The sequence below is a fragment of the Loxodonta africana genome, chromosome 21, assembly GCF_030014295.1.
Source record: "Loxodonta africana isolate mLoxAfr1 chromosome 21, mLoxAfr1.hap2, whole genome shotgun sequence".
NCBI classification, from domain to species: domain Eukaryota; kingdom Metazoa; phylum Chordata; class Mammalia; order Proboscidea; family Elephantidae; genus Loxodonta; species Loxodonta africana.
This window is the reverse complement of record NC_087362.1, coordinates 37,510,205-37,535,861: the sequence shown is the minus strand read 5'-3', so window position 1 is coordinate 37,535,861 and position 25,657 is coordinate 37,510,205. Positions and strand designations below refer to the sequence as shown.

The 25,657-nt window shown below is 43.6% G+C and overlaps 1 protein-coding gene across 4 annotated transcripts in view; it reads right to left on the bottom strand.

Annotated features, from left to right (window-relative positions):
• Positions 1 to 25,657, bottom strand: part of CDYL2 (chromodomain Y like 2) — a 201,585-nt gene that overhangs the window by 10,359 nt on the left and 165,569 nt on the right. For 2 of the 4 annotated variants that reach the window (XM_064273750.1, XM_064273751.1), the window contains 2 exons: positions 20,884 to 21,094; positions 1,878 to 2,021 (listed from right to left, as the gene is read on the bottom strand). In XM_064273750.1, the coding sequence (XP_064129820.1) occupies positions 1,878 to 2,021; positions 20,884 to 21,094 (355 nt within the window). Of the gene's footprint in view, positions 1 to 1,877; positions 2,022 to 2,070; positions 2,730 to 2,753; positions 4,552 to 20,883; positions 21,095 to 25,657 lie in introns of those variants that run through there. The other 2 variants (XM_064273752.1, XM_064273753.1) reach the window with 2 other exon arrangements.

The window sequence follows — 25,657 nt, the reverse complement described above, 5'->3', positions numbered from 1 at the left end:
ACTAATATAATAATATACTATTATTAATATGCTATTAACAATAGTCATACTGTATTTTTATGCAAATAACACATCCTCCCCATGCGAGCTATTTTCATAAGAGCAATGCCCTGGTGGTGATGTGGTTAAGAGCTCAGGCTGCTAACCAAAAGGTTGGCAGTTCAAATCTACCAGCTATTTACTCCTTGGAAACCTTATGGAACAGTTCTACCCCGTCCTATAGGGTTGCTATGAGTCAGAATCGACTTCATGGCCAACAACAACAACATGCTAATTTTTTAGATGTTGCTGTAAAAAAAAATTAACCTAGCACTTACAAAAATACCTGGGCGGGGGGAGGGCGTGGTTGGCAAAAAAATGTAGTTGTGCATTATTTGCATAAACATACAGTAATAGTGATATTAGTAGTGATATTACTTATTCATATGACTAATACTATTAGTAATTGGAAAACTAATCATAGTAATAACAGCAATAACAAGGCCATTGTGACCACCAGTAACTAAGAGGCTCTGGAAGAAGTACTCTTCCTGCATCCTTCATTTACTCCTTATGGTAACTGAAAACAGCTAGCATTTTTATCACCACGTTTTAGATGAAGAACCTGAAGCTCAGTGAGGGAAGGTTGCCCAGGGTTGGTGGCTATTAAGTGATGGACATAGCAGGAAAATCCAGGCCTGGCTGACTCCAGAAGCTGCATGGCGCTGCCTCACTCTAGCACAGGCTTCCTTCCTTCCACTGACCTCTCCTGGCTTCTGCTGACAGCAAGGCTTCGGTTAACACTCTTCCAGGGGCTGTAATCTCATCCCTCAGCTGGGCTGAAGGCTGAGGGCGAAGGAAGCCTGTGCTAGCCGAATGACACCTCTTCCTCCCAACAATGTCTCCTAAGAGACTGTCTCTCAGAGTCTCCTGGGCCTCACCTTGTTGGTGTCCATTCATTCCTTAGGCAAATCATCCAAAGCTCCTGAGTTGCTAACTGTTGATAGACAGAGCTTTCTGTGTAGAATTTCCCATTGGCTAGCCTCTCCTGAGAGCCTGTTTCCCCTCAGTTGTCTCCTCCGTTCTTGGGCTTTTCCCTAACATCTGGTTTCATGGATATGTCTCCACTGCCCACAGAACAAAGACCAAGCTTCTCAATGTAGCTTCAAGCCTGTCTCTCATCTTCCTTTCCAGTCTTACTGTCCCTTGCATACCTGAAGCATTCCCTCAAAACAGTGTCTGCAGCCGCTGCTCACACCCCGTGTGGGTTTTCCCATTGAAGGCCCAGCCCTCACTTGCGCTGACTCCTCTGCCTGGTATCTCTACCTGCTTCTCTGGGAAGCTGACTCCACCGTGACCAACCAGCCCCATTTCCCTGGCGGTTTCTGGGACACAAGGTTTTCAGTGCTAAAACCAGGAGAGTACCAGGCAAGCTGGAATGAGTGGGTCACCCTAGCTATTAGGAAGATTAAAAGAGAACCTATATAAAGAGATCAGCAAAGAACTTGACCCATGATAGCTGTTCATCTAGATGTGGAGATCAGGAACGCAAACAGAAACCTGTACACCGATGTTCACTGCAGCACTTTTCACAATAGCTGAAAGATGGAAACAACTGAAATGTCCATTAACAGATAAATGAGGAAACAAAACACGGTATATACACAATATGGAATAGTATGCAGCTGTAAAGAGAAATGAAGTCCTGATGCATGCTACAACATGGATGAACCTTGAACATTAATGCTGCGTGAAATAGGTCAGTCTCAAATGGACAAATACTATAAGATCTCACTTATATGAAATGAGCAAACAGAGAAAACAAAGAATATTAATGGTTACTGGGGGTGGGAGGTGGGGGGAGGGCAGAGTTTTTGTTTGGGGGCACGGGAACTCACCACGGCGCTGCAGGATGCCATCTCCTTGACCCGCAGCATGACCTCCTGGCTGAACGTGGTTGGCCAAAAGACCTGGGACACGAGCCCCCGGCTGCACGCTTCTTGAGCAGTGAGCTTCCTGCCACAGAAGAGCATCTCATTGGCCTGCAAAGACAAAGTGGGGAGAAGGCTGAGAGCCCGCAGCTGCTCCCACATCTGTTAGCAAGCCGTGGGTGTGCCATGTGCAGTTGTCCCTGCTCTTGACCGCAGGATTCTTAACCTGGGGTTGCAGAAGCTTTGGGGAGCCCTCTGAATAGCATGCAAATGTGTGTATCTCTACACTTTTCTGGGTAGAGGGGGCTATGACTTTCATCACATTCTCAGAAGAAGCCGTGTGTTTACTGTGGCTTTGTCCAATTATTGTCATTGTTCTGTGCTGCCGATTGTGAACCACAGTGGCCCTGTGTGACAGAGTAGAACTGCTTCATAGGGTTTCCAAGACTATAATATTTATGGGAAAAGAAAAGATTGCTAAGTCTTTTCTCCTGTGAGCGGCTGGTGGGTTTGAATCACCAACCTTTTGGTTAGCAGCTGAGCACATAACTGTTGCTCCATCAGGGCCCCTTGTCTGCCCATACCCCTCCTCATTTCTGGTGACAGAGCTACAGGGGGTATGTTATTTCAGTCCTGATACCCCAGCCGTGATAACTGGCCCAGGGATGAATGGGTGACCCACCCCAGACCAACTAACGCTCTTCTGTGGGGTTTCCAAGCTGGAGCTGATGGGAAGCATTCTTCTCCCTCTCTGCTTGCAGGGTAGAGTCAGTGAGTCCAGAGCCACCCACTGCTGCACCCCTGCTTGTGAAGAGGGGTCTACAAGGGAAAGAGAAATGGACAAAGAGTTCCGATGGTATAAGAAGTCTTGACCCCATAACCCCCAAGGAAGCTCTATGTCTGGACTTTGCAGTTACGGGAGCCATTAGACTCCTTTTTATTTCTCTTATGCCAGAGAAAAGGTCCCAAGTCAAATCAGCACAGAGAAACGTGTCTTTCCCAGTGGCCCAGGGTCCTGCGTGGGGCAGAAAACACTCCCTCTGCCTTCTCCCGGCTCTTGTGAACTGGGCTGCCTCTACACCCCCTTTCCCCCACTCCAAAGGATTTCCTTTTGATTTAAAATGTGCAAGCTGTCATACACATTCCAGTAGGAGCCATGGATAAGGGTGAGCCCCAGGCACATAGAGAACAGAGCATAGAAACCAGCCCAAACGTAAAAATAAGTGACCCTCACACTGACAACTAGGACACAGTGGTCAGCACCCATAGGCTGTGTGATGCGGGTCCTTATCTCCTTCAGGACAAATTCCCAACTCCTTCTCATGCAGACAACCCTTCCCTGACCTGCCATCCACCTGCTTCTCCCTCCTCTTGTCTCCCTGCCCCTATGTGCTAGCCTTACATCAGCATTGCCATGCTCTCTCTGCCTCTAGGCCTATGCACGGCTTCCCCATCTGAACTGGCTGCCATCGATCAGTCACAATGCTCCAAAGGAGACTCTATCATGCTGAAGCAGAGAAATTTATTAGGTTGGCGTTATGAGTTGAATTGTATCCTCCACAAAGATATATGTTCAAGTTCTTACCACCCTATATCCGTGAATATGATCTTATTTGGAAACAGCAGGGCTTCAACCTGGGTCTTCCCAGTGCGGTCATAGCCGATGAAGTAAAAACAGAGGGACTTTAATTTGTTTTAATTTGGATGAACCAGAACAATAACTGGAACAGGAAAAATGCATAGCAATCAAGTCTCTTGCCCACTGGATCTTAAGCAGAGTAGGAAACAGCAGTGCTTCGATCAGAGATGGTGAACAGCCATGCCACTTTGAATGTGTGTCACTCTCCACAGTACTGCCAATAATCCCATCTCATGCAGTCTTCTGAAAGGGCTTACTATACCTCTTCTGAGTCTCCCATTCCAGAGTTTGGACCTGTAATTTTTCCCATTCCAGTTTCTCTTTCTGGCTCACCCAAATTGTAAAAATTCGGATCTGTTCTGGTTTCGCTTCATTGGCCATGACTGAACTAGTTCGAACTGGTTCAAAGCTCTGGGAAACAGCATCCTTGCGTGTGTAATGGAGTTAAGACGAGGTCATACAAGATTAGTGTAGACCCTGAATCCAATGACTGGTGTCCTTATGAGAGAAAGGGTGAGATTTGGATACAGAGGCACAGAGGACACGCAAAGGGAAGATGGCCATGTAACAATGAAGGTAGAGATTGGAGTCATGCAGCTACAAGCCAAGGGACACCAAAGACTGCCCACAGCCACCAGAAGCTGGAAGAGACAAGGAAGCGTCTTCCCCTAGAGCCTTTGGAAGAAGCATGGCCCTGCTGACAACTTGATTTCGGATTTCTATATTCCAGAACTGAAAGATAATAAATTTTTGTTGTTTAAAGCCCCCCCGTTTGTAGTACTATTTTATGGCGGCCCTTAGAAAGATAGAGAGTTGGTAATAAGTCTATAACATACACTTGATAAGAAGTCTGAAGGAAATATATGCCAATATATTTATTTAGAAACACTTCTGTCTCAGGAAGTAGAGATAAAAGAAGCAAAGTCAATAGAAGGAGCCAAACACAACTCAACTGGCAAGAACTTGTCTCAATCAGCAGCATTCTTGAAGTTTCAGAAATGACTGAAATGAGAGAGAGAAAGAGAGAGATAAAACTGCACAATTTTAACATTTTTTGTGACTACAAAAGATGGGGAGGGACTGGCGTAGAACTGGGAGCACAAAGAGCCCTGTTGGCATAGTGGCACAGTGGTTAAGTGCTCAGACAATAACTGAAAGGTCAGTGGTTTGAACTCATCAGCTGCTCTGCTGGACAAAGGTGTGGCAGTCTGCTTCTGTCAAGATTACAGCCTAGGAAACCCTATGGGGCAGCAGGCCTACCCTGTCCTTCAGGGTCACTATGAGTCAGAATTGAGCTTTGGGTTTTATGGTAGAGCACAATGGCTGCAACTGAAAGGGAACGAGTTTACTTCCTGGGCTCAGCATCTGCTGGTTTTTCTACCCCTGGTGAGACTGTGAGCAGCTTAAGTCAGCCCCGAGTTCCTGAATCTGAATGGACTGATTTGTCCCACCTATTGGCCCTGCTGCACAGGAGAGGTGGCGCCAATGGGTTTTGGGGGCTGACGACTACATCACCTGTTCTCTTAGTGGCTCTTCCTGTTTCAGGTCACCATCAAAGAGCAACACACACAAGGGGGAGAATGGAAGACCCCCATCCATCCAGACTCATCCAGGAGGTGTCTCCTCTGCACCCCTCTTTAACCCTGCCCTGTCCCACGCAGGGCTAGGCTTTCCTCTTTGGTACTCTCCAGCCTTGAGTATCTATACATCCATCAGGAACGTTATCAAACTACAGCGGTGTGGTCACTTCTGTCTTCATCTACCTCCCAGGTAGAAAGGCAAATACTAACAGGACCGACATGGAAGAAAGTACAACCTACAGGCTGAGATGCCCTCACTCTGCCCTGTGATCCCGGGCAAATCTCTGTCTCTCCAAGACGCAGTTTCTTCATCTCTAAAGTAGGTAACAATTATCACCCCTGGACAGCTGGGAGGATTCAAAAAGGAAACAAAAGTGAGGGGCAAACACCATGCCAGGTACACATTAGTGCTCAAAACTGGTAGTGCAGAGCATCTGTTTTATTTGGGTTATTGAGGCTGGAGCTTGTGTGTTATTCATCTTTGTATTTCCAAGTAGGTAAGACAATGCCTGGTGCATATTGAAGGCCCAATGAGGTTTGTTGACAGAAAGAAAGAGAAACACTTACTGGCTCTATCACCTCAACTCTCTAAGCCTTGGTTTCTTCATCTGTAAAATGGAGGACGATAATGTCTACCTTGAAGTCCCTGGGTAGTGCCAACAGTTAATGCGGTCAGCTGCTATCCAAAAGTTTGGGGATTTGAGTCCACCCAGAGACACCTCAGAAGAAAGGTCTGGAAATCTACTTTCAAAAAATCAGTCACCATAAACCCTACGGAGCACAGTTCTGCTCTGACACACATGAGGTCAACATCAGTTGGAGACAACTCAATGGTAGCTGGTTTCTTTCAAATGCCTACCTTTCAGCATATTGAGATCTAATGAAATTATCATGTGTGAAAGCGCCTGACACAGGGTCTGACACACAGTAGGTTGTCAATGCAAGCTTGCTGAACCTTGCTGGGACAACCTGGCCAGTCCTTTGCTCTGAGTGCCCAGGTGGTTTTGGTATGTAAAGAAACACACTGGACACGTTTGCAGAATGGAAAGTATTAAAAAAACACCAGAGAGCATCAAAAATGATAAGCCATCGCCAAGCAAAATCTCCCAGTACCAGTGAAACAACAAACCTTTAGTGAGTACCTAATAAGTCCCTGCCACACTGAGTGCCTAAAGGGCTCCAGCCCCAAGGATTTCAGGGTGGAGGAAACAAACAGGCACACACACTCAGGAATCTGGAGTACAGAGAAGGCACTGAGCTCCCTCTGCCAGGGCTGGGACAACAGGTAGTGCCTGAGCAGAGCTTAAATGGCCTTGGGAGCCACCAGGGCAAAGGGAGGTTAGAAAAGAGGGCATCTGGGCCTGGAGGACAGTCTCGAGGAAGGTTCAAAGCAAGACTGTGCACAGGGTGCACAGGAAGTCACAGGCACTGTGGTGTTTCTGGGATGCAAATGTTGACGCAAGCAATCAAGCAGAAATAACAAGGAGTGTATTATGAAGAAATTTTGACTTATGCTGAGGAGCTCTAACTTAATCCAAAAGACCTGCCAACAGTAAAGCACACAAAGCTTTGTAAGAAGACTCACAGAAAAAATTATCAGATGATCAAGGAGACCTTGGAATGTGTAGAGCTAGAGAAGGCAAAGGATAAGAGGGTCAAGGAAGGAGTTTCCAGAAGCTTCCATCATAGTGGAGCACATGCACAACATAAGGACTAAGAACAGGCACACTGGGCTTAACTAGGAGGTCATGGTGTCCTTGACAACAGATGATGGTGGTTTTCTTCGTTTTAATTTTTTGATTGTACATGAAAGTTTACAGTGCAAATTAGTTTCTCATTCAAAAATTTATACACAAATTGTTTCGTGACATTGGTTGCAATCCCTGTAATGTGTCAGCACTCTCCCCCTTCCCTTTACACCTCAGGTTCCCTGTGTTCATCTGTTCAGTTTTCTTATCCCTTCCTGCCTTCTTGTCTTTGCTTTTGCGCAGGTGTTGCCCATTTGGTCTCGTATACTTGATTGTATACATTCTTCACGTGTGTAGTTATTTGCTTTATACTCCTGTCTAATCTTTGGCTAAAAGGTGGAATTTGGGAGTGGCTTCAGTTCTGAGTTAGGAGGGTGAACTGGGACCACAGCCTTGGAGTTGCTCCAGTCTGTGTCAGGTCAGTAAGTCCGGAACCCTCTATCGTGATCCCTGTCAGAGCAGTCAGTGGTGGTAGGCGGCCACTATCTAGTTGTTCTAGACTCAGGCTGGTGAAGCCTGTGGTTCATGGGGTCCATTAGTCCTTTGGACTGATATTTTCCTTGTGTGTTTGGTTTTCTTCATTCCCCTTTGCTGTGAAAGTGATGGGATGAATAAATATATTTTAGATGGCCACTCTCAAGCTTTTAAGACCTCAGATGCTAGACACAAAGTACAATGTACAATACTGTCTTTATAAATGATGCTATGCCAATTGACCTTGATGTTCCCAGAGACCATGGTCCCCAGGCCTCAGCCCCAGTAACTCTGTCCCTCAAGGTGTTTGAATGTGTCTAGCAAGGTTCTATGGTTTTACCTTCGTCCAGTTGTGGTGACTTCCCCTATATTGTGTGTTGTCATTCCTTTCACCAAATTGACAATTGCCTACTATCTGGTTCATGATTTCCCCTTCCACCTCACCCTCCCTCATAACCATCAAAGATTCTTTTTTTTTTTTTCTGTGTATAAACCTTTTCTTGGGTTTTTATAATACTGGTCTCATACAATATTTGTCCTTTTGTAATTGACTTATTTCACTCAGCATAATGCCCTCCAGATTCATCCATATTGTCAGAATGTTAGAAGATTCATTATTGTTCTTTATCACTGCATGGTATTCCATTGTGTGTTGTTGTTGTTAGGTGCCATCAAGTCCGTTCTGACTCACACACTACGTACAACAGCACCAAACACTACCCAGTCCTGAGCCATCCTCACAATCGCTGTTATGTTTGCGCCCATAGTTGCAGCTACTGTGTCAATCCATCTCGTTGAGGGGCTTCCTCTTTTTTGATGATCCTCTGCTTTACCAAACATGATGTCTTCTAGGAACTGGTCCTTCCTGATAATATGTCCAAAGAATGTGAGATGTAATCTTGCCATCCTTGCTTCTAAGGAGCATTCTGGCTGTACTTCTTCCAAGGCAGATTTGTTCATTCTTTTGGTAGTTCACGGTATATTCAATATACTTGGCCAACACCATAATTCAAAGATGTCAATTCATTTTGTTGTCGTTAGGTGCCGTCGAGTCAGTTCTGACTCATAGAGACCCCATGCACCACAGAACGAAATGCTGCCTGGTCCTGTGCCATCCTTACAATCGTTGTTATGCTTGAGCCCATTGTTGCAGGAACTGTGTCAATCCACCTTGTTGGGGGTCTTTCTCTTTTCTGCTGACCCTGTACTCTGCCAAGCATGATGTCCTCCTCCAGGGACTGATCCCTCCTGACAACATGTCCAAAGTATGTAAGACACAGTCTCGCCATCCTTGCTTCTAAGGAGCATTCTGGTTGTACTTCTTTCAAGACAGATTTATCCGTTCTTCTGGCAGTCTGTGGTATATTCACTATTCTTCAACACCACAATTCAAAGGCATCCATTCTTCTTTGGTCTTCCTTACTCATTGTTCAGCTTTAACATGCATACAAGGCGATTAAAAACACCATAGCTTGGATCAGGGGCGCTTTAGTCTTCAAGGTAACATCTTTGCTTTTTGACACTTTTAAGAGGTCTTTTGCAGCAGATCTCCCTATGCAATACGTCTTTTGATCTCCTGACTGCTGCTTCCATGGGTGTTAACTGTGGATCCAAATAAAATGAAATATTTGACAACTTCAATCTTTTCTCCAATTATCATGATGTTGCTTACTGGTCCAGTTGTGAGGATTTTTGTTTTCTTTATGTTGAGGTGTAACCCATACTGAAGGCTGTAGTCTTTGATCTTCATCAGTAAGTGCTTCAAGTCCTCTTCACTTTCAGCAAGCAAGGTTGTGTCATCTGTACATTGCAGGCTGTTAATGTGTCTTCCTCCAATCCTGATGCCCAGTTCTTCTTCACATAGTCCAGCTTCTCAGATTATCTGCCCATCTTACAGATTAAATAAGTATGGTGAAAGGATACAACCCTGACGAACACCCTTCTTGGCTTTAAACCATGTAGTATTCCCTTGTTATATTTGAATGAATGCCTCTTGCTCTGTATACAGGTTCCTCATGAACACAATTAAGTGTTTAGGAATTCCCATTCTTCGCAATGTTATCCATAATTTGTTATGATCCACAGAGTTGAATGCCTTTGCACAGTCAATAAAACACAGGTAAACATCTGTCTTCATCATCTAGTGCTGCTATAACAGAAGTACCACAAGTAGACGGCTTTAACAAAGAGAAATTTATTCTTCCACAGTCTAGTAAGCTACAAGTCCAAATTCAGGCCTTCAGGGGAAGGCCTCTCTCTGTTGGCTTGAGAGGAAGGTCCCTGTCATCAATCTTCCCTTGGTCTAGGAGCTTTTCTGCACAGGATCCTTGGGTCTAAAGGATGCACTCTGCTCCTGGCACTACTTTCTTAGTATATGAGTTCCCCGTCTTTCTGCTTGCTTTTATATCTCGAAAGATACTGGCCTAAGACACTATCTAATCTTGTAGATCTCATCAATATTACTGCCACTAATCCATCTCATTACATCATAGCGATAGGATTTACAACACACAGGGAAATCACATCAGATGACAAAACGGTAGACAATCATACAATACTGGGAATCATGACCTAGCCAACGTGACAGATATTTTTAGGGGACACAATTCAATCCATGACATTCCACCTTTGGGCCCCCCAAATTCATGTCCTTACCACATGTAAAATGTATACACCCCGTCATATCATAACAAAAGTCTTAAATCAACTCCAAGTCCAAAATCCAAAACTTCCTCTTCATCTGTGAAATCTAAAATACAAGTTACCCGCTTCTAAAGTACAACGGCAGAACAGGTACCCGCTGGACATTTCCATTACAAATGGAAGAAACTGGAGATAAAGAAGGGATAACAGGCATCAAGCAAGCCAGTAGAACACATTACATTAGCCCTCAAGGCTTTGCAAATGATACTCTGTTCTCTGAGACAATTTACACAATGGCCCAACCCTCCAGACTCTAGTTAGTGGCCACACTATCCAGATTCTAAGTGGAGGGCCCTTGGTCTCAGGCTTCAGCTCCACCTTCCACGCCCACTGGGATGGTAGCTCTGCTCTCTCAACTTTAGGCGCACCTTTCTCCTAGTCCATCTGAGTGGTGACTCCATCCTTAGAAAACACCAGAGGCCATGGCTCCACCCTTTGAAATTCCAGAGGTGCTGGCCGTACCTTTTGAGACTGAGGCAGCTCGGCTTCCTGTGTTCCTTGTCTCTTCAGCTTCTGCTTCCTGGTTCTTGGCCTCTCAGCCCTTTGGGCCTCATTGGCTACGTCCGCCCTGCTGAAACAAGTGTTCCAAAGCTCTGTAGCTCCACCAATAAGTGCCTGGAGGCACCCCACTCTGCCAGTAAACGTTGGCTGAAAGGCACTCAGCTATCTTGCTCCATGCGTCGGCAAGCCTAGCTCCACTGATAACTACCCAGATGTGCCCCACTCCGTCAGGAGGCCTCCTGCACAAAGGCACTCAGCTCTCTGGCTCCATGGGTCGGCTCCATGGAGAACCATGTCGCCCTGGTCTTATGGTTCTGCTACTGCTGGTTCTCTGTCGCTGCTGGTCCTCTATCCATTCATAGTTTCAAAACTGTTACCACATTTTAGGTATCTGTTAGAACAGCACCCCAATCCTGGTACCAAATTCTGTCTTAGGTTGGGTTCTCTAGAGAAGCAAAACCAGTAAAGCATATAAATCTATATAGAGAGAGATTTACATCAAGGAAACAGCTCTTGTGATTGTAGAAGATGGAATGTCCCAAGTTTGTGGATCTGGACAGAGGCTTCTCCCAATTCATGCAGCTGCAGGGGCTGGTGAACCCAAGATCGGCAGGTTGGAGAGCAGGGCTCCTGCTCACAGGCTGTGAAGATGGACAAATCCCAAGATAAGCTAATAGCTCAAGTCCCAAGAATCAGAGGTCAGACGAACAGAGGCAGCCACAGGATCCAGAGCACACAAAATGCCAGAGTATCTGCTTATATTCAGATGTAGACCACACCCCCAAGGAAACTCCCTTTCAACTGATTGGCTACTCATAGCAGATCCCATCATGGGATTGATCACATATAAACACTAATAATTATGGCCCAGCCAAGCTGACATATAACCTTAACCATCACAACATCTTTCTGGTATTCTTTTAGCCAGGATCCATCTGACATCAGCAATGATATCCCTTGTTCCATGTCCTCTTCTGAATCCACCTTGAATTTCTGGCAATTCCCTGTTGATGTACTGCTGCAACTGCTTTTGAATGACCTTCAGAAAATTTTACTTGTGTGTGATATTAATGATATTGTTTGATAATTTCTGCATTCAATTTGATCAGCTTTCTTTGGAATAGGCATAAATATGGATCTCTTCTAGTCGGTTGGCCAGGTAACTGTCTTTCAAATTGCTTGGCATAGGCAAGTGAGCACTTCCAGCTCTGCATCTGTTTGCTGAAACATCTCAATTGGTATTCTGTCAATCCCTGGAGGCTTGTTTTTTGCCAGTGCCTTCAGTGTAGCTTGGACCTCCACGGCAGGACAAACTGACAGACACGTGGGGGCCACTGTGCGTATGTGTCATATGTACCATCCATTCATCTGTTGATGGACACCTAGACTGTTTCCATCTTTTTGCTATTGTGAATAATGCTACAATGAATATGGGCATGCATATGTCTATTCATGTGACGGTTCTTGTCTCTCTAGAATATACTCTGAAGACTGCTGGATTATATGGTATTTATATTTCCAGTTTTTTAAGGAGGCACCATATCATTTTCTGTAGTGGTTGTACCATTTTACATTCCCACCAGCAATGCATAAGAGTTCCAATCTCCCTGCAACCTGTCCAGAATTTGTTATTTTGGTGTGTGTGTGTGTGCGCGCGCACCAGAAATTTCAAAGTGAGATGGTATCTCATTGTAGTTTTGATTTGCATTTCTCTAATGATTAATGATCAGGAGCATTTCCTCATGTATCTGTTAGCCGTTTGAATGTCTTCTTTGGTGAAGTGTCTGTTCACATATTTTGCCCACTTTTTAACTGGATTATTAGTCTTATTGTTAATGATCTGTTGAAGTGTTCTATAGATTTCAGAGATTAAACCCTTGTCAGATATGTCGTAGCCAAAATTTTTTTCCCAGTCTGGAGGTTCTCTTTTCACTCTTTTGGTGAAGTCTTTTGATGAGGGTAAGTGTTTAATTTTCAGGAGCTCCCAGTTATCTAGTTTATCTTTTCATGTTTGTTAATTGTTAGTTATGGTTTGTACTGAATATATGCCATGTATTGAGGCCCCTAGTGATATCTCTATTTTTTCTTACATGATTTTTATTGTTTTAGGTTTTATATTTACGTCTTTGATCCATTTTGTGTTTGTTTTCGTGTATGGTGTGAGGTATGGGTCCTTTTTTTTTATTATTATTTACAGATGGACATCCAGTTTTACCAGCTCCATTTGTTAAAAACACTTATCTTTTCCCCCATTTAATGGATTTTAGTCCTTTGTCAAAGATCAGCTGTCCTTAGGTGCATGGATTTACGTCTGGGTTCTTGATTCTGTTCTATCTGGTCTATGTGTCTGTTGTACCAGTACCAGGCTGTTCTGACTGCTGTGGCTGTACAGTAGGTTCTGAGATCAGGTAGTGTGAGGCCTCTTACTTTGTTCTTTTTCTTCAATAATGCTTTGCTTGTCCAGGGCCTCTTTCCTTTCCATAAAAGCTTGTGATTGGCTTTTCCATCTTGTTGGAGAATGCTGTTGGTATTTGGATTAGGGCTGCATTATATCTGTAGATCGTTTTGGGTAGGACTAGCATTTTCACAATGTTGAGTCTCCCTATCCGTGAGCATGGTATGTTTTTCTTTTCTTTTATGTTTTTCCATTTATCTAGATCTCTTTTGGTTTCTTGCAATAGTATTTTGTAGTTTTCTTTGTATAGGTCTTTTACATCCCTGGTTAGATTTATTCCTAATTATTTTATCTTTTTAGGGGCTATTATAAATGCTATTGTTTTCCTGATTTCCTTTTCAAAATTCTTTGTTGGTGTATAGGAATCCAGCTGAATTTTCTATGTTGATCTTAAGACTTGCTGCTCTACCAAATCTTTCTATTAGCACCAGTACCTTTCTTGTGAAATCTTTGGAGTTCGGTAAGTATAGGATCATGTCATCTACCAATAGGGACAGCTGTACTTCTTCCTTACCAATTTGCATGCCCTTTATTTCTTTTTCTTGCCATATTGCTCTAGTTAGGACTTCCAGCACAATGCTAAATAGGAGTGGTGATAGAAGACATCCTTGTCTTGTTCTTGTTCTCTGGCAGAATGTTTTCAGCCTCTCTCCATTGAGAATGATGTTGGCTGTTGGTTTTGTATAGGTTTTGTATAGATGCCCTTTATTATGTTGAGGAATTTCCTATTTTATTGAGAGTTTTTTTCAGGAATGGGTATTGGGACTTTATCAAATGCCTTATCTGCATCAGTTGAGATCATGTGATTTTTTTGTTGTTCTATTCATGTGGTGGATTGCATTGACTGATTTTCTAATGCCAGACAAACCTTGCATACCTGGTATGAATCCCACTTGGTCATGGTGTATTATTTTTTTGATAGGATGCTGAATTCTACTGCCTAGAATTTTGTTGAGAATTTTTGCATCTATATTCATGAGAGATACTGGTCTGTAATTTTCTTTTTTGTGGTGTCTTTGCCCGTCTTTGCTATTAGGGTTCTTTCCGCTGGCTTCATAAAATGAATTTGGGAGTATTCCTTCCTCTTCTATGTTCTGAAATAGTTTCAGTAGTACTGGTGTGAGCTGTTTTCTAACGTTTGGTAGAATTCTCCGATGAAACTGTCAGGGCCAGGCTTTTTTCTGTTGTTGTTGCTGGGAATTTTTTTATTATGTCTTCAATTTCTTCTCTTATTACGGGTCTTCTCAGATTTTGTACCTCAGTTTGTGTTAGTCTAGGTAGATAGTGTGTTTCTAGAAATTTATCCATTTCCTCTAGGTTCTCAATTTTGTTGAAGTTCAATTTTTCATAGTATTCTGTTATGATTCTTTTTATTTCAGTTGGATCTGTTGTAATGTCCCCCATCTCATTTCTTATGTGTGTTAATTGCTTCCTCTCCTGTGTTTCTTTTGTCAGTTTGGCCAGTGGTTTGTTGATTTTGTTGATCTTTTCAAAGAAACCACTTTCGAACTTGTTGATTCTTTCTATTGTTTTTCTGTTCCCTATGTCATTTATTTCTGCTCTAATCTTTATTATTTCCTTTCTTCTGGTGGCTGTGGGCTTCTTTTGCTGTTCTTTATTTGTTTGAGTTGTATAGCTAATGTTTTGATTTTGTTTCTTTCTTCTTTTTTGATGTGTGCATCTATTGCTATAAATTGACCTCTGAGCACTACCTTTGCTGTGTCCCATAGGTTTTGCTATGATGTGTTCTTATTCTCATTTGAGTTTAGCAATTTTTTGATTCCCTCTTTGATTTCTTCTATTACCCAGTTGTTTTTAAGCAAGTTATTATTTAGTTTCCATGTATTTGATTTTCTTTCCTTGCTCTTCCTATTATTGATTTCTACTTTTATGGCGTTTTGATCAGAGAGAATGCTTTGTATTATTTCAGTGTTTTTTATTTTGTTGAGGGTTGCTTTGTGGCCTAAGATATGGTCTATTCTAGAGAATGCTCCATGTGCACTAGAAAAGAATGTATACTTTGCTGCTGTTGGGTGGAGTGTTCTAGATATGTCTATGAGGTCAAGTTGGTTGACTGTGGCCTTTAGATCTGTATCTTTGTTGAGTGTCTTTCTAGATGGTCTGTCCTTTACTGAGAGTGGTGTGTTGAAGTCTCCTACTATTATTGTGAAACTATTTCTTTTTTCAGTGCTGTTAGAGTTTGTTTTATGTATTTTGGAGTCCTGTCGTTGGGTGCGTAGATATTTATTAAGGTTATGTCTTCTTGGTAGATTATCCCTTTAATCATTATATAATGTTCTTCCTTGTCTTTCATGGTTGATTTTGATTTAAGTCTATTTTATCTGAGATTAGTATTGCCACTCCTTCCCATTTTTGGTTACTTTTTCCTTGATACATTTTTTTCCTTTGGTTTTTAATATATTTTTTATGTCTCTGTGTCTAAGATGTGTATCTTATAGACAGCATATTGATGGGTCATGCTTTTTTAGCCATTCTGCCTCTCTCTGTTTACATGCCATTTAAGCCATTTACATTCAATGTAATTATCAATAGGTATGAGTTTATTCCTGTCATACTGTTGTGCTTTTTTTTGTCGTGCTGACATTTTCTTTGTTCCTCTTACTTTCCTGTGCTGAGCTCCTTTTGTTTATGGATTCTTTTCTTTCGTTATTATAGATGTTGTGTTTACTGAGACTTCATGTTTTTCTTCCTTGTTATTCTAATGAGGAGGTTTGTTAAATTTCTTGTGGTTACCTTGAAATTTACCCTTAACTTCCTAAGTTTAAGGAAGTCTTGGTCTTAAGTCTTTAATAATTGATATTGCCTTGACTTCCTCTCCATTTAAAGTTCTATACTTACACTGTTTATTTCACCTTTTATTGTTTTGACGTTGTCATCATTTACAGACTGACGTTTCTGTTTTCCTATTTTAAGACTTTTAGCTTTGCTTTATTATTGAGAGTTCTTTACCTGTGTTGGTAAATGGTTGATGCTGTCCTGTGTCCTAGATTCTGGTTGTTGTATAATGTTCCTTGTTCTCTAACTGAAGGACTTCCTTTAATGTTTTTTATAAGTTTGGGGTCCTGATGGTGCAGTGGTTAAGAGCTCGACTGCTAACCAAAAGGCTGGCAGTTCAAATCCACCAGCTGCTCCTTTGAAACCCTATGGAGCAGTTCTACTCTGTCCTATAGGGTTGCTATGAGTCAGAGTCAGCTTGACAGCAATGGGTTTGGTATTTTGTTTTAAATAATTTTTTTTTTTTTTTTAACAAATTCTCTTAATTCTGTTTATCTGGAAATGTCCTAATTTCATCATCATATTTGAGAGAGTTGGCAGTTTTTTTTTTTTTTTTTTTTAATTTCAAAGTTTTATATGTATCATTCAATTGTCTTCTTGCCTGCAGTTTCCATCAAGTAATCAGTTGCTTAGTCTTGTTCCCCCTTTGTGACTTTTAGTTTTTCTCGAGCTGCTGTCAGGAGTCTTTCTTTGTTTTTGGTTTTGGCAAGTATGGTTATATATGTTTATGACTTTCTTTTGGGGTCTATCCAATATGGGTTCATTGAGCTTCCTGGACGGTCAAGTTTTTGTCTGCCATGATATTTGGGAACTTTTCTGCCAGCAAATCTTCAACAATCTTCTTTGTGATTTCCATTTTCTCCCCCTGTTCTGCAAGTCCTATCCCGTGCAAATTTTTGCTCTTGATTGTGTCCCCCATAATTTTTAGGTTTTCTTCATTCTTTTCTGAGTTTTCCTCAAAGTGGCATCCCTGGATATGTCTTCCATCTCGCTGGTTCTATCTGCCATTGTTTCAAATTTGCTCCTAAAATCTACTGAGTTGTCCATTTCTGAAATTTTATTGTTTATTTCTTGGATTTCTAATTGCTGTTTTTGTATGATTTGTAATTATCTTGATGTTTTGTTCTTGTATTATTTTCCTGAAGTCTTCTACTGTTTTGTCTGTGTTTTCCCTGATTTGGGCTATGTTTTCATTGATTTTGTCTGTGTCTTCCATGATTTTGTCTGTTTTTTCCTTGGTTTTGTCTGTGCTTTTCTTGATCTCTTTTCTAATCGCTTGGAGAGCCCTAAATATTAGTCTTTTGAATTCCCTATCAAGTAGTTCCACTGCCTTTTCCTCTACCAGAAGGTTATCTGATTATTTTGGTCACTTGCTGGAGCCATGTTGTCCTTTTTTTTTTTTAATAACATTTTTATATTGTCTGGTGTCTCAGAGACATTAAGGTACTATTTTCTTTATTTATTGGTTGTATGTTCATTTGTTTCATCCTGCTTCTTTGCTTTGTTTTGATATGTCAGGGCAAGTGAGCCTAGCATGCTTTGCTGCTTGCTCATCCGTGGGCATACTAGCTCTCACCACCTTGTCCAGGTGGGCAGGCAGCAGCAGGCAAGGCTAACCTGCTGCATTGCACACTGGTTTGGCGAGGTGGCTGAGGATAGGCTGGTGTTGGTTCAGTGGTGTGAGAACATTCACAGCCCCTTGACACATATGCAGGAGTGTCAGACGGGGAGTGGTATGGGCTTGCTTCCCATCATTCAGCAGATGGTTGAGAGCTGGGAGGAAAGGGGCAGTGCAGGCCCAGTGCAGTGGCTGTGGCAGCACTGCAAGGGCCAGTGGGAAGGGGGGTGGCATATGGAGATGGATGGGAGAAGAAAAGAGAGAGAAAGAAGAAAAAAAGAAAGGGGAGCCAGCAGGTAAGGACAGTGGGTGGAAGGACCTGGGGTGGTAGCATGCCAGTAGTTCTCTACCTGCAGCAGTACAGTATGACCCAGTGGGAAGTGGTACAAGTAGCATACAGGGCTAGATGTGAGAGACAAAAAAAAAGAAGAAAGAGAAAAGGAAAAAAATGGCATGGCAGGTACTGGTGGGTGGGGGCAGGGCAGACACGGGGTGACGGTGGGCCAGTAGCTCTCCAGCTGAATGGCATGACATGGCCCATGCAGAAATGGTGAGGGTGGAGTATGGGGCTAGGTGGGAGGGAGAAAGAAAAGAAAGGGAAAAAAATGGCCTGGCAGGAGCCAGTGGGTGGGAGTGGGGCGGACCCAGAGTGACAGCAGACCCGTAGCCCTCTAGCCACACAGCGCGGCACGGCCCATTATAGGGGTGAGGATGGCATATGGGCAGAAGGATGAAGGGTGAGAATGCATGTTCCTCTGGTTACCAGGTGCTCTGTCTCCTGTTTGGAGCTCTGTGAAGTTGTCTTTCTATACTCCCCGTCCTGGGGTTGCTGCTGCCTGTGCTCCAAGATGACAAAGATGTATCATGTTAGCTAGCAGGGGACCTCCACTCCATATCTCTCCTCATTCTCTGTTTTTTTTAGTTTCTTCCATTAGGTGTTTGATCTAGTTCTTTATCCCTTCATTTAACCCTTAGGATTCCACGATTGATGTTTCTATCTGTTTTACTACTTTTTCAGGTCTTTGCTGCACAGGGATAGCATGATGTGTCTGTTTAGGATGCCATGTTGGTTCTGCCTCCGGTTTGTTCTTTAATACCAACAGAGGCCACTTACCCACACATGTGGGCTCCATGCTTTGAAGGCACTGGAGGCACCATGCTGCCCACTCCGCTTCTTATAGGGAAGAGCTTTCATAGGATGATGAAAAATTGATTTTAGATAAGCTTCTTTGACTTCCACAATAGTGTCTTGCTCAAACAAACAACAGCCATAGTTGTGCGTTCTCGGGGCAGGCATACGCGAGAACTTTGGAAGGCTTGTCATTCTACTCTGAAGGGAAACCTCTAAGAAAATATGCAAGAACTTCTGAAAGGAATAAGGAGATGAAAATCAATGACCAGCTACGTCATGTGAGAGGCAGGTTACATGCAGAAAAGTAAAGACTTCGAAAAAAAAAAATCCAAGTAGCACAAAATCCTGAGGAAACACAAAAGAGGACAGTTCCGGCACTTCCACATCAGAGACCACTGAGAATAGAATGACGTCTTCCAAGCCCTTAAAGGAAACTATGAGGCTCCAGCTGGCTGGCACTTGGCCATATTTGATGAATTCTGATTCAGATCCACCCTTATCTACTCCTTTGTGGGTGCTAGGAACAGGGTGAGGTCTTTTTCATTTAGAAAGGCAACTGACAGATTTTCCAGCCACCTCTCAGACACGGTATCCCCCCCGAGCCCTCTTTGAAGGAAGAACATAAAGTGTTATCCAGAAGCCCCAGGATTTAGTAAAAAGGTGAGTCCTTGAGGAAGGGGGTATCACTAGTAATGACCAATTAAACAAACAATCTACTCTGGAGCTCAGAAAATGTAGAACATAAACATAGTTTCATTAGTCACTAAATGTGTGACTTGGGCAAGTCACTTAACCCACAAAGACTTGAGTCTCTCCCCAGACCAGCAGGCATGATGTCATGATGATTAAACACGACAGTGCTCAGAACAGGGCTTGGTATGCACTGAATGTGCAAGGAAGGCTCATTATTTATATAATTTCTTGGTGGTGTCACTTTCAAAAAGAAGTAATGAAGAACATTAAGGAAGGAGAAGGGATATTGTTAAGGAATCTCTCTAATTTTTTTAACAAAAGCAAGACCTGAGAGATGAAAAAAGAGGGTTTGCAGTTCCTCTGATGAAAACAATGAAAGAATGGAAAAGCTTAGGCAGAGAAGAAAGAAAATAAAAAATTATCAAAACCTCTGCCTTCCCCAAAGGAAATCAAGAGTAACTGCTTAACTGGGTAGACACAAAGGTTCACTGCACTAAGAACAGAACATTTGTGGGTTGCCTTAAGAAAATCAGAGTAATGTTATAAAGGTGTTTACCTTCCAACAAAACTGAAAAGTAAAAAGAAGAATCCTAGAGTCCTTTTCAAATAAAGAAAAATTCACAATACCTCTGGGCAACAATGGAAATGGAGGAAGCCATGCTGTGGCCCTGCTTTGAGATCATCAAAATCCCTTCCCTCTTCTTCCTGGACACAGCTAGACTACATTTCCCAGGCTCCCTTGCAGGTAGGTATGGCCATGTGACTGTGTCTTGGCCAATGAGATGTGAGCAGAAGTGAACTTGCCCCCTACAGGTCTGGCCCATCCCAGGTGACAGTCTGTGCTCTCTCTTCTCACCCACTAGCTGGACACGTAGGTGATGGAAGGTGCCTGGGTCCCTAGCCAGTGTGCCAGGCTGTTCACCGAACACACCTACACTGGACTACACAATGAGACAGAAATTTTTGTTGCATTAAACCACTGAAATTATGGGGCTGTTTGTTACAGCAGGAAGCCTACCCCAATACGCTGCCTTACTGAGTCATTGTGAGGATTAAATAAGATAATGCATGCAAAGTACTTAGTTAAATGTCTGGCACATATATGTGTTCAGTAAATGAATTTCATCATCATCTTCTCAGTCCTCGGCCACTGCCTGCTCCTGGCTTTTCTATTTGCATCTGACACTGACAGCCTGAAGGCTCTGAGATCAGCCACATTTCCATCCAGATTCCACTGGGGAGGCTGAGGGAGCTCAGATGGAGCAGCAGATTCCACAGGCTGAGAGGATCCCAGGTTTCAAGCCAAACACAAAGCCATGTCTTAATCCCAATTCTATCAGTGACACCCTAACAAATGGACCCCAGTCAGCATCCTAGAGCCCCCCTTGATGAGTCCTTTTACATAATTCAGAATCAGAAATCTTAAATGTCATCAATTCCAACCTGCCCCCATCATTTGAAGCTTGAATTCTCTCTATATTACCAAAAGTGATCATCTCACCTAAATCTGAATGCCTCCCATAATGTAAAAGGTATACCTCCCAAATCCACCTAATTCCATTTCAGAGCATCTTCTTGTGACCCAAATCCACCCATCACTGAGAAACCAGCTGCCGGACAACAAGGAGGCTTACCAGCGCAACACCCAAGATCTGAGGGAAGGTGTATGAGGAGCAGCCGGCAGGCGTGAGGCGGATGGTGGCGTAGGGAGTCTGAAACCAGGCCTTCTCGCTGGCCCACACAATGTCGCAGAGGGGCAGGATGGAGGCGCCCAGGCCCAGAGCAGGCCCATTGATGGCCACCACGATGGGCTTCTTAAACTGGATAAAGGCCTTCACGAAGTCCCTGAGAAGAAAGACAAAACCCCCCTTAACAGATAGTCACAGCTTGCTGAGACCCATTTGAAACCGGAGATTCCATGGAGGCTGAAATCAGCTTCCCCAGGTGCTGAAGGGCAGCCTTCAGACCAGAGCCCTCGCCCTCCTGGATACAAAGCCACCGGACTACAGTAACAGGCTCAGCACACTCAGTTGTTGGTGCCAGGTTTTATAAGGGATATTGATGAGGAGACCACATGTCCCAGTTTGCCCAGACAGTCCTGGTCCATGCCCACAGTCCCAGTAACACACCCAGTTATCATCTCCTTCCACTCTCAAAAGTCATGGCTTGGACAATAAATTACGTGGACACCTTAGCTTTTGACAGAACTGTATATATCTTAACAACAACAACCCGAATGTTAAGGGGGACATATAAAACCAAAAGGAAGGTGTCACGTGAAGACACATTTCCATTCAACCATAAAAAGAGTGATCTAATGGCACCACCCTAAAATGGAATTGGGTAGATTTGGGAGGTATGACTTCCACATTATGGGAAGCATTAAAATTTAGGTGAGATGATCACTTTTGGTGATGCTGTAGAGGAAATTCAAGCTTCAGGTGGTATGAGCAGGTTGGGATAGATGACACTGAAGATTTCTTTCAATCCTGGACCTGATTCTGAATTATTTAAAGGGACTCATCAAGAGGGGCTCTAGCATCCTGACTGAGGTCCATGTGCTAGGGTACCACTAATTAAAATTGGGGAAGGATGCTGGGCTCCACTGCAGGCATCAGGCATCTGGAATCATAGCTATGGGATTAGGCAATATTTCATCCCCCTGCCACTCTGCACTGAACAACATCACAGGAGGCATCCTTACCTGTTATGACCTCTATTTCCTTTGCCTTAGAATGCTTTTTGCCTTTCCCTGAGTTGCTAGATAAGATCTATAAAATTTTAATATTCATCTGGACATGGAGGAAAGATCCAACATGTCTAGTAAAGCCTGAATCTTTCATTATTCTCAGATGGATGGTTGGAAACTCACAAGTAAAGAATAAAGTCCAAACTCCTGGCCATGACCCTGGTCAGCCTCTGCTCACCTCTCCAGGCTCATCTCAGGCCACTTTCCCCCCAGCTCACTGTGCTCAAGCCACATGGGCCTCTGACAGCTCTTAGAAAGCACTGTTTGCAATTATCCTAACTAACGCTTGCTTACTTGTTTTTTTATTTCTTCTCCCTGGTGGTGCAGTGGTTAAAGCACTCGGATGCTAATTAGAAGGTAGTTGGTTTGAACCCACCAGCCCTTCCATGGGAGAAAGATGTGCCAGTGTGCTTTCATAAAGATTACAGCCTTGGAAACCCTATGGGGCAATTCTACTTCGTTCTGTAGGGTCACTATGAGTCAAAATCAACTTGATGACAATGAGTTTTGGGTCTCCCTGTTTAGCTCCTAGTTGTTTTAGTTCTTCTCCCTGCCTTGCACACTGTTTGGCCTCCATAAATATTGGAATTTGCGCTCAATAAGTAGCTGTTGAATAGAAGGGTGAGTCTCCCAGAACAAGAGCAAAGACAGCAAATGCATGAGCAAGGACTGACTAGCTATTTACCACATCTTTTTTCATTCCTTCTTCCTGGGTATACTGTTCAGACACATTTACAAGAGTCCTTTCTGCTTGGCTGTGGCCAAGTTACCAAGTTCAGGCCAACAGAATGTGAATGGAGATGATATGCACCACTTCCAGGCCTGGGGTACAACAACCTCCTACCAGGCAATCTCCAGGCCCTTTCATCTTGATGAGCATGGCCATTCTGGGAGACATTTGCTGAGATTCAACAGGGAAGGAGTTTGGGCTCCTGAATCACCACTTGGAGGACAGCCATGGGCTGATGAGTAACATCTGTGTTAGGCTTTACATTTGCAAGTAGTAAATTTCTATCACAATTGAGCCATTATATATATATATATACCTATTATTTTATACATAAAAAAAAATTTTTTTATACATATATATATATCAACTGAGAAGAGATAAATCAGATTGACATTTGTATTAAGTATTAGCTGGTGTAACAAATATATTTGGTGTAACAAATATATTTGTTACACCAGCTAATACTTAATACAAATGTCAATCGATTTCTCTCTTCTCAATTGATACTGTTCCCCCAACTCGCCATCAAAACTTGTGGGTATCATGGCAATATGCTGGGATAGGGTTCAGCTGTGAGAAAACTGTTTAATATCCTGCTGGGGTAGAGAGTTATCACCCACCAATCATCTGTCAGTTTGTCATACTGTGGTGGCTTACATGTGCTATGATGCTGGAAGCTATGCCACCAATATTTCAAATATCAGCAGGGTCACTTATGGTAGACAGGTTTCAGCAGAACTTCCAGACTAAGACAGGCTAGGAAGAAAGGCCTGGCAATCTGCTTCCAAAAATTAGCCAAGGAAAACCTTATAGATCACAACAGAACATTGTTCCACTCATTTGCTTTGGACACATCATCAGGAAGGATCAACCACTTGGAGAAGGACATCATGTTGGGTCAAACAGAGGCCAGCGAGGACAAGGGAGACCCTCGGTGAGATGGACTGGCACAACACCCACAAAAATGGACTCAACTCAAACATGCCAGCAATTGTGAGGATGATGTAGGACAAGGCAATGCTTTGTTCTCTTGTACATAAGGTCACCATGAGTCAGAGCTGACTTGATGACAGCAACCTACCTAGAGGTTATCTTATAACCTATAAAAGTCACCATAAAAGTATGCACCTTTGACTCAGGATTGAGGCATCCTACTGCCTCACTCCCACATGACAGTTGGACAGTGAGTCAATCATGGAGTTATCTCAGTCACTGCTGGGCACACTGCGGCTGACCCCAAAAAGATGGAACTACAAAGAGGGAGCTCTGGCACCATGACTCTATGATTTCTGGTTTTCCAGTGACCCATTTCCTGGCTTGCCTTCCTAACCTCATACCTTAAGTCCCTGGTTTTAGCAGGTGCTTTTTATCAAATAGAGACCTGGTGGCGCAGTGGTTAAGAGCTCAGCTGCTAACCCAAAGGTCAACAGTTCTAATCCACCAGCCGCTCCCTGGAAACCCTAGGGGGCAGTTCTACTCTGTCTTGTACAGTTGCCATGAGTCGGAATCAACTTGACAGCAATGGGTTTGGGTTTTTGTTTGTTTTTTTTTTTTTTAATCAAATGCCTCTTTGGAGTCTGCAGGAGACATGGCACTCCTTTTCAGGGTCCTTAGGCCTACAGGGTTTATGTAATTTTTTGGCAGACATTCCTGAGCACCTTCATATAATTCCAGGATCTTGGATCTCAGAATTGGGAAGGACATTAAGAGTCATTGAGTCAAATCTTCCACTCAATGCAGGATTCTCTCCGTAACATCCTGAGGACACATCGACCCACCTCTGTTTGACATTTGCTATAAAAGGGGGTCCATACCATCAAGACAGCCTCCTTGTGTGGGCCTGGTACTCCCTTTAACTCTGCTCCATCATCTACACAACAGCCCTCTGAGGGCCGACTTCAGCTCTCACAACCTCCACGAGCTGACCCCTTCCAGACTCAGAGCACTTCACTCTGGTTTCCAATGTGAGCTCTGTGCAGGGGCTCCAGGGACCTCCAAAGTGAGCTAAGGGGACCAACCTCCCCATTTCATTTCCTTCATATAGAGATATGACACAGAGACCACCTCCCCATTCTTTCTTTCTCATCTCCAGCAACAGATCTTATCACACAGCCCCAGTGAACGCAGAAGCCAAACTGCAAACAGGATATTGCATTACAGCCTCTGTGGCTCAGCTATCTGATCCTGCCTCAGATGTGCGGCTGGGCTTGGAAGGCTGCTCACCACCTTCCCCAGCAGCGTCAAAGGCCATCGTGCTGACCCATCCCTCGCAGCTTCCTCTGCTCAGCTGGAGCCCTATGGCTTCTGCCTGACCAAGCTCTCGGCTCTTCTGATGTGGCAGAAAGAACAGAGCTTCTGAGTCTGAGAGACCAGAGATCAAGTTCAACTCTGCCTCTAACAAGTGGTGTGACCTGGGACAGGTTATCCAGCCTTGGGAGCCTCATTTTCTTCCTCTGTGAAACAGGGAAGCCAGTGATGCCCCCAACACAGGGCTGGGTGAGGGTAAGAGTGAGAATGAGACCGGACAGTCCGCACACGGCACTCAGCACAGTGTGGACGCCAGGGGTACTCGGTGCCTGCTGCTGTTGTTATGATGAGTGTGTCTGCCAGGGAGGGCTAGCAGGGCTATCATTCAATTCTCAAAGTGGTCTCTGAGCCACTCTTTGCCCAAAGGACACTTGGGAGCAAACTTCTGCACACAGGGATGTCTGACTTCATCTGCAGCCACTGGTATTTCTTTTGAGACCTAGTCACCCATGCTGTTTACCCCTCCCACTGCCAAAGTTTAGAAGTAAATCAGCTGGCCTGGGGCCTGTCAGTACCAGATACACACAATGACAGTCATCCTGGGACCCTCCTCCCAGGGGTGCTCCGGACCCAGACTGAGCACGAACACGTGGCTAGAAGCTAACAGTAATAGCAAAAACAA